The 9196-nt window shown below is 51.8% G+C and overlaps 1 protein-coding gene across 1 annotated transcript; it reads right to left on the reverse strand.

Annotated features, from left to right (window-relative positions):
• Nucleotides 1-4127: 4127 nt before the first annotated feature.
• LOC147711919 (uncharacterized) lies at nucleotides 4128-8492 on the reverse strand. The gene is made up of 2 exons (XM_086920258.1): nucleotides 8222-8492; nucleotides 4128-4777 (listed from the first exon to the last, which is right to left on the reverse strand). The coding sequence occupies exons 1-2, from the start codon at nucleotides 8490-8492 to the stop codon at nucleotides 4128-4130; spliced, it is 921 nt and encodes a 306-aa protein (XP_086776384.1).
• Between the last annotated feature and the right edge of the window lie 704 nt (nucleotides 8493-9196).

Here is a 9196-nt window from a genome sequence, read left to right on the forward strand (position 1 = left end):
CATCCCAAGCGTGGTCGTCTGTGTCATAGAGGCCCAAGTACCAAGGGCGAGCTAAGGGCCAAGAACCCAAAGGTTGGACTTACCAGGGTTCATATATAGCCTAGAGGTCTCTCCAAAGATCTCCATGATCCGGAGCAATCTAGGACCGGTCCTGTTAAGATCGGTCAGAAAGAAGAGGATGTCCTCAGCATATAAAGAAATATGATCTGACAGCCCATGTGCCCACTCCAAGCCTGCAACCTGTGCATCTATTCGTACCCATGCTGCCAGGGGTTCCATAGCTAGGGCAAAGAGAAACAGTGACAGCGGGCATCCTTGTCTAGTTCCCCTACCCATCGAGAATGTTGATGAAACGGGTCCTGCAATACGAACTAAAATTGTAATATTCGTATGCAAGAGTCTTAAATAAGATAGAAACCGCTGACCTAAATTTAGTCGGTCAAGGAGGGCAAACAGATAAGTCCAACTGAGTGAATCGAATGCCCGATCCATGTCCACGAGGAGGAGGACACCCAAGATTTTGAGTCGTAGGATAGTATCAATTGCGATATGGGCACGACGTATATTATTCTGTGTCGCCCGTGGGGGCATGAACCCAGCCTGGTCTGGGTGAATCACCGAGGCAATATAAGGTGCAAGCCTATCTCCCAAGGCCTCGAAGTTATGCAACGAAATAGGCCGATATGGGCCGATATGAGGCATGACAATCAGGGGGTCGACCTTCTTTGTGTAAAACCACTATTTCGACATGTCAACAATCTAGAGGCAGACAACCAATCTCCCAGGCCTCCTCTATAGTATTGAGGAGGTGGGGACCTAATTTAGTAGAGTATCGCTTATAGAATTCAGATGGATACCCGTTAGGGCCTGGTGCCTTACCTGAGTAAAGGCCGGCCAATACGACCCCTACTTCATCCGCTGTGAGCGGGCAGTCAAGGTTATCTCGAGCCTCATCAGAGAAGCGCTGGGGTGGGATGGCATCCAAGAACTGACGGATCTGTACCTCGGATTCAATCTCCCCAGGGGTTTAGAGTGTGGCATAGTATTGTGAAAAGTTTTCAGCAATGGCATGGGGCTGACCAAAGGTCCGCAGTCCGGCCCCACTATGGCGGGTGGGTCAGGGGACAGACAGCTCCCTGGCAGAGACTGTGCAGTAATTTACTTGAATTGTCTCCACATTATTAAATTCTGCTACAGGTAGCCAGCCACACCAACCGGGCCTCTTCCAGCAGTAAGTCTGAATGGGTTTGGCATTCCTCCCTGCTCAACCGCTCCATGGAGATCAGGCGAGACTCAGATTTCAGCAACTTGTACTTCCGTGTCCGGCGGGCTGCGGTACAATAAGAAATATCTACCCCATGTACCGTTGACTATATAGCCTTCAAAGGGGCTCGGCTGCCTCCACAGACCCAATATTTATTTCCAAGTACTGGTCTATGGCCTTATCAATATGTGCACTATATTGCTTGTCCTGTAGGTTCCATGTGGAGGGACGCCACGGAAAGGTAGTTGCGCCGGGCCAAGTTGCAGCATTAGGGCTACCGGGGAATGGTCAGAAAGGCCCCTCTGTAGAATGTCCACCCCCTTCACCCTACGGATATCTCCCACAAGAACAAATAGATAATCCAGGCGGGAAAAGGACCCATGTACTGAGGGAAAATAAGTATACTCCCGGTCCATGCTGTGTAGTGCGTGCCAGGTGTCTGTCCACCCCAGACCAGTCACAAGGGAGCTCAGTTTGGTTGTGGGGCAGGCCACCCCGTCTCCAAAGGTCCCGAGACGCATCCAACACATCATTCTAGCCGCCACCAATAGCAGCCATATCAGGGGGATCTCGTCCCAGAGCGCCAAAAGGCGTTCGACCAGGGTCCAAGACAAGGGGGAGGAGCGTAGACAGAACCTAGTATTACTTGTACCCCGTAAATGGACCCCTGAAGTATAATGTACCTGGCCTGTGGATCCACCCATGCCCTGGAGTGTAGATATGGGACCTGTCGGTGGATAAGGGTGGCCACCCCCCTGGAGCCCCTAGAAAAGCTGGAGTGGAAGGCCTGTGCAAAGCGATAACGGAGAAGACAGGGGGGCTTGGTACCCAGTAAATGTGTATCCTGGAGCATCAGGACATTAGCTTTATCACTCTTGGCCTGCCGGAGGATAGCGCCCCTTTTGATTTCATCAAGTGCCCCCGTACATTCCAGCTAATTATGCAAATACCTGCAATGTTAATCTGCCGACCCACCATAGGAGAAGACATTCATGATTGCCATTACGGGAGTATCCAAAGCAGGGGACAAACCACAAGTATAGGTTACGTTAAGGCGGCACACCAGGAATGTAATAATAGATACAGTGTACAGGAGGTGGATGCGAACCCCATGTAGAGGAGCAGCATCAATCAAGGAACATAGATTAATGGCAGAAGAGAAAAGACAGTGCATAACCAACCCCAACTCCCTCAAACACCCCCCATTGCCCACCCCAATACCTCATAACCATTGAAACCTCTGTCGCAGTCAAGACGGCCTGGGAGCCCCAACGGGAGCACTCCAGCCATCTCGCCAATGAATTCCCTAAAGCCCACTCGAAAGTTGAGCCCCGTCCCCTGGTCCTCGGACGGTCAAACAGAGGTAAGGCCCCTATGGAGCCTCATCGGTCGGGCGATTCAATTATAGAGCAGCAACCCTGAAAGATCTATGTGTTTGTAGAGTTGGAACCCAGGCATGAAAACACATATAAAAACCGACACAGTCACACACGTCCAACCCCTATCCTGGGGCAGTCTCACGACCCCATCATCGACCACTGGAGGGCGGCCGCCATAGTTAGGCATCTGGCAGCAGGCACAGTGTCCATTCCTCCGTTAGGAGGATTCCAAAGTACTCACGATCCTGAGTGTCCTGATCTAGCTAACGAGGCTGATCTGCTGACATCACTGCAGGACTGTGAGCGGCAACGAGATCGGGACACAAGTTGCCTTTTTAAGAAGAAAATATCACTCTGCACCCTGGAAACATTAGAACAGCACATACACCCTCACTAAAGATTTCTGACTCCCTAACTTTGGAATTTGCCTAAACCAATCACCAGTCTTCGTATTTAGATGAGTGCCCATCACATTATTTCATGGTTTATTGTACGTTACGAAGGCAAGCCATTACTTCCTCCAAAATGAAAGTTAGACATGAGAATTTAATCCAAAGGAAAATACAAAGAATTATGGGTTTAAATGCCCCCAGTATCACCGATGTAGACCATGCACAGCTCCTGTTATCAACATAGATTGTTACGCATTGATAACAACACAACTCGCGCAAGAAAACATTGTCCACACCTTCTTTTAGGAGCAAGAAAGGCCACTTTTATTTTAGGACAGGTGCATCATAAATATCATAAACACATTCATTATTTATTTATTATTTACATAATTCAACTCTACAGTGAGCCTACGAAACCAAAATCCCAAAACCCCGAACAAACTCCTGCCTACTACCCCTAGCCTACCCAATGCTACCCTTCAGGATGGCCAACCCGCTCCAGGCTGCCCACCCCCACTAACAAAAACCCGCCTACAACAGACAAAGGCACCCATCCTAACAGTGGCAAACCTACCTAAACTAAACAGTGCCTAGAGCACCGCAAAATAAAAAACCCAGAAATAAATAAAGAAAAAAGAGAGGGAGGGTGGGTGGGGCAAAACAACCTCCCTTCACTTCTCCCGCCCACGCAGTTCCTAACCGCCCGCCTGACTTCCCCTTTTAATCCCTCTGCTAATCAGCCCCCACCTGTGATGTTCCTCGCGCGAACCTGCCCAGGGAGAGACCGGCTCGCGCCTGGCTCTCCCTGGGTCCCCCCTCGCGCAAGAAAACATTGTCCACACCTTCTTTTAGGAGCAAGAAAGGCCACTTTTATTTTAGGACAGGTGCATCATAAATATCATAAACACATTCATTATTTATTTATTATTTACATAATTCAACTCTACAGTGAGCCTACGAAACCAAAATCCCAAAACCCCGAACAAACTCCTGCCTACTACCCCTAGCCTACCCAATGCTACCCTTCAGGATGGCCAACCCGCTCCAGGCTGCCCACCCCCACTAACAAAAACCCGCCACCCAGGAAAACCTTTAGCGTTTTCCTGCCCCACCTAAAGGAAAGGAAGGAGCACACCACAACTGTACCTGAAGAACCTTGCTAATCAAGTCCCTGAGTTCAAGGAGGTAAAAAGAGAGGCCCAAAGCTGATAGATGCACACCGTCCTCACAAAATAAATGATGTTCAGATACTTTTAAATGATAATGGTCCAAACTGTAGATACCCCAATGTTGACAAAAGGGGCGCATTGTCCTGTTCACTTTCCTTCTGGCCTTTTCCAGGGCAGAGTGGTTCCTTGCCCCACGCCATTGCACACGAGGCACAAACTCAGTCCATATAAGCATGGTGCTCACCCATGTGGTTCTGATGATTTCCAGGTCCTGCTTCATTAATTTTAACAAGGTCAACCCAGATAGAGAAACCAAGTCATTCTCTCCCAAGTGTAGCACCAGGAGATCCGGAGGGCCCCCCAAACACTGCGAAACCAGAGCAGCCAAGGCGGGAAAAAGCCCACCCCAGCGCATTCCCCCTGTTCCATGCCAGGATACTTCGTGTGTCATACTGTTCAGACCAAGTGATCTCCCACAGAGCTGACTGGCAGCGGCTAAAGCTGCCCTTTTAACAAAAGAGTGCCCCAGTATCCACACCCTTCGTTTGCATCCGGCGACTGATGGCCAGGGACCTAGGAGAGAAAGAAATGTTAGACAAGCCAAAATGCCTTATTTCCTCACATACTTTTCACAGCACTTAGAACGCCAACGACCAATTCGTCGGATCTGGGACCAGTCCCACCCCAACCGAGCGGCCTCCGTCGCCGCACCAATTCGGAAAGAATGAGTACCAAATTGAACAGGATCCTTCCCCAAGCGCAACAAAACCTTGCGTAAAACAGCCAACAATTGAGATGCAACTATGGGACTACCATCCGCATGACAAAATATGGACCCCTGAAGAAACTGCGAAGAGGACACAAACATTTCCCATTCCCCCACCGGGCAACATGCAGAGACACCACTCCTACCAAGGAACACCCACTTACCCCTCCCCATCTGGTCGGTTTTAGATGCCCGCAGCCACAGCCGCACTCTGTCACTTTCCAACACCACCTCATTGCTGGTCATACCTACCCTGCCCCGCAACCCCAACAACTCTGATGCCCGAAATGCCCCAAAGAACAACCAAATGAAACACAAACGAAATTTGGCACACTCCAAAGCATCATAACAACACACCTCCAATTCCGGCAACAGCAACTGGAGCAACTCAAAAGTCACTGGCTGCCTGAGCTGCTGACCACCAGCCCGGAGCCTGGCCAAACCTTTCAAAACTTTACGCACCAACACCCCCCCAACCGGGTCCCTCCCCCACCAAAGCTGCCCATAAAAAGAAACCCCAGCCAATTTGCCAGAAATGGTAGTGGGCGATAAGCCTTTGTCCGCCAGATGTAAAACAAACTGCAAGACACAGTGTTCATCAGACCAACCCGCACCAATCGGCCCCATTGAATCCTTACCAAACTGCAGAAACTCATTCCAGGCTTTCCCATAGCCCCGCCTGGTGGATTCAGCCACTGAATTTTCTACCAAGTGGTGAACCCTCAATCCCCCAGGTCCCATACGTACTGTGGGATCGCTGTTGGTTCCAGGTCCGCCCCAGGAGCTAACTTGCGGAACTCGGACCACTGAAAGCGAGACAAAGAATCAGCGATGCAAGTAGAAGTACCAGGAACATGCCGTGCTTTAAAGACAATGTTTAATTGCAGACACCGCAGCATGAATGCGCGCAGGAGCCGCAAAACCCGCAAATCCCGAGCCTTTTGGTGATTGACAAGGTGCACGACTGCCAAATTGTCTACGTGAAACAAGACTGAGCGATTCCGAAACTCATCCCCCCATAGGTGCAGAGCAACCAGCAGCGGGAAAAGCTCCAGAAACGCTATGCTGCGACCCTGATCCTTCCAGTGCGCCGGCCAGCCGGCCGCGCACCATCGACCTTCCCAAAAGATTCCGAAGCCATGAGCCCCTGACGCATCAGTGAACAACTGTACTTGCCATACCATGTCCTCATCCGCAAAAAACAAGGACACGCCATTAAACTCTTGTAGGAAACGGAGCCAGACAGTCAAATCGGCACGCACAGCGGTGGTAATGCGCACCCTATGATGGGGAAGGCGTGCTCCGGACATGGACAATCCGAGACGTCTGCAGAATGTCCTGCCCGCCCGAACAACCCGGCAAGCAAAATTGAGGTAACCCAACAACTTCTGCACAGTTTTCAAAACAACTTTCCGCTCCCCCAACACCAGATGTATAAAAGCGGACATTTCCTTCACTTTAGCCACAGGCAATTTCGCCACCATAGACAGAGTATCAATTTCGATCCCCAAGAAAGTCAGGGACGTACAGGGACCCTCTGTCTTGTCCGGCGCCAATGGAACCCCCAATTCCTCCGCTAGAGCCTGAAAGATGTTCAAAGCCGACTGACACTGCCCAGATCGACCTTCCCCAATGAAAAGAAAATCATCAAGGTAATGACAGACCAATACGTGGCCACTAACAAAAGTGAACCGCCACTGCAGGAAGGTACTGAAAGACTCAAAAAGGGAGCATGACACTGAACAGCCCATGGGCAACACCCTATCCACGTAGAAACTACCGTCAAAATGCATTCCCAACAGACTGAAATCCCAAGGGTGAATGGGCAATAGCCGGAAAGCCGACTGAATGTCGCTCTTTGCCAGCAAAGCCCCAACACCAGCCGTGCGCACGAGCCGTAAGGCATCGTCCACCGAAGCATAATTGACGGTTGAGTCAGCTGGATCAATAAAGTCATTAATTGATGAACCCTCTGGCCAGGACAGGTGATGGATAAGACGAAACTCCCCTGCCGCCTTCTTAGGCACCACACCCAGGGGCGATACAATCAAGTCAGGCAGAGGACAATTCACAAAAGGACCAGCAATCCTACCAGCCGCAAGCTCAGCATCCAGTTTCTTCCGCACCACATGTGGACTCTCCTTCGCAGACTTCAAATTGTCCGACCACCTGCCCACCCTGGGTCCCTGATACCCAATCCTGAACCCAATTTTGAAACCCCAAGACAAAATCTTAGCGGCCTCAAAATCTGGATAGTCCACCAGCCAGAGATCGAGAACCTCCTGCCTAATAGGAGTAGGGGCCCTTGTAAACAGACTGTTGTTGCTGCCCCCTACCCCCTGAACCTCGTCCCTGCTCACCCACTCGCTGGCCGGGAAAACACTGGGTGAGGGCATGCTTCCCTCCACACTGCGAACACTCGTGTTTGTACCTGCAAGCAGGTCTGTTACAGGAACCCCTGTTAAAATGCCAGCATGTGCCAGAAGCGGCTGACTGACCCCTGCCCCAAATCCCCGCCCCAGACTGAGCGGGGCGAGCTGAAAAGGGCCGATAATACACGGGCTGCCCGCTAGCTGTGTGTGTCGTAGCAGGGGGGTTTGCCGATGCCATCCATTGCAACCATAACTCAGAATCCACCTCACCCCACGAACGCTCAGGGAAAGCACTCATGCGCGCCCTGAATTCGTCATCATAGGACAACCAAGCAAAGCCGCCAAAATAACTGTGAGCCTTGCGTATAACATCAGCATATTTAAACATGTCTATTGCTTTCTCAGGATGACGTTGACAATAAACGCTGGCATAAATAAGAAAGGCCGAAGTCCAGTTCTCTATGGACTTCGGAACACGAGGCCTCCGAGCCAATTCTAATTCCTCCTCCTTTGACCCTTCTTTTGCCTGAACATCCCTATGGAGAAGCCGAAAAACATCCACAAATGCCCCAGACCATATCAAATTCTTCGTTTTGTCAGATAAATGAGACCCCAAAGGCATTCCCACCCCAGAATAAGGCAACTTTTTCGGTAGGATACTATCCTCCGTGACACGTGTGGCATCCACCCCGCCCACCCCCGCTGTAGAAACTGCATTTGCAACTTGCACATTAGAAACATTCGAAAGTACAGGCCGCTCAAGCCTCGGTGCCAGAGCGACTCGCTCAATCACAACCCCATCCCCCGTACCAATAGATCTTGTACTCTTAACAGGGAGACTCTCCCTAGGTTGCCACACGGACCACCACCCATCCTTACCTCTCGGTAACTGCTCCGGCTGCTGTGCGACAGCCCCACGATCCCTCTGAGAAGGTCCAGACCACACTGCCCCTCGTACACCTGCATGGTCCGCTCGAGACTCCTGCAAAACACGAGAAACAGTGGGTTGCCCCAACCCACCCCCCTGGGCCCGTGCTGCCAAAAGCCCAACATCTTTGTCTCTCAATTCCCCCTCTTCCAACTCATCATCATGAAAACTCCCACCGAAAGCTTCATCAGAAAATTCAACTTGATTACTTCCACTGGGCATAGCCCCATCACCAATACCCCCATCATAAAACTGCCAATCAATGTTCTGAAAGCTTTGTGGACAGAAAACTGTAGAAGAGTTATCCGCTCCAGATAACCCCCCTGAAAGCCCACCTCTGGAAACAGCCGTGGGGACAGTTCCCGGGCCCGTAGAAACTGCCAACAGCCGCCCAGCCGAAGGCGCAGCTTGAAAACTGCGGCCGCTCAAGCCAGACGATGAAGGGTGCGCGACAACATGTTCCCTTAAAGCTGAACCGCAATTTCCCCCCAAGGGACGGCCCACCGACGCCAGACCATGGACCCCTCCCAACCCAGTCGAATGACCCCCCATGTGGCCACCTGGCCGCCCCCTGGGGACCGGGAACAAGGCTTGCCCCGGGTGCGGGGGCGCCCCCTTGTTGAACAAACCCCTCTCACCAGGAGCCGGGGGCGTGGGGATGGCAGCCCGAGGGCCAGGCACGCCGGCTGCCACAGCCTCAGTGGCCGGGGGGGCAGCAATCTAGGGACAGTGCCCATTGAAACCACAGCAGGGGCAGGAGTGGGGACCACAGGAGGTGGTTGAGCCGTCAACGCAGCAGTGAGTGGCCCAGCACCGGCGTCACCCGAGTGCGGGGGGCCAACATCGCGGGGGGGGGCAGGGCCAGGCCCAGGCATGGCAGGAGAGAGCATGAAACATTGGCCATTAAGCCACAGGAGAGGGGAAAC

This window comes from Lissotriton vulgaris, chromosome 5 (assembly GCF_964263255.1).
Source record: "Lissotriton vulgaris chromosome 5, aLisVul1.2, whole genome shotgun sequence".
Lineage (NCBI taxonomy): Eukaryota > Metazoa > Chordata > Amphibia > Caudata > Salamandridae > Lissotriton > Lissotriton vulgaris.

Excerpts from the sequence above, each read along its gene's own strand:
- LOC147711919 (XM_086920258.1), bottom strand. The coding sequence starts at position 8,492 with ATGCCCAGTGGAAGTAATCAAGTTGAATTTTCTGATGAAGCTTTCGGT. Across the intron at positions 4,778-8,221 it reads GCCGGAGCAGTTACCGAGAG|GTCCCTGGCCATCAGTCGCC; the intron begins GTAAGGATGGGT and ends TTTCTCTCCTAG.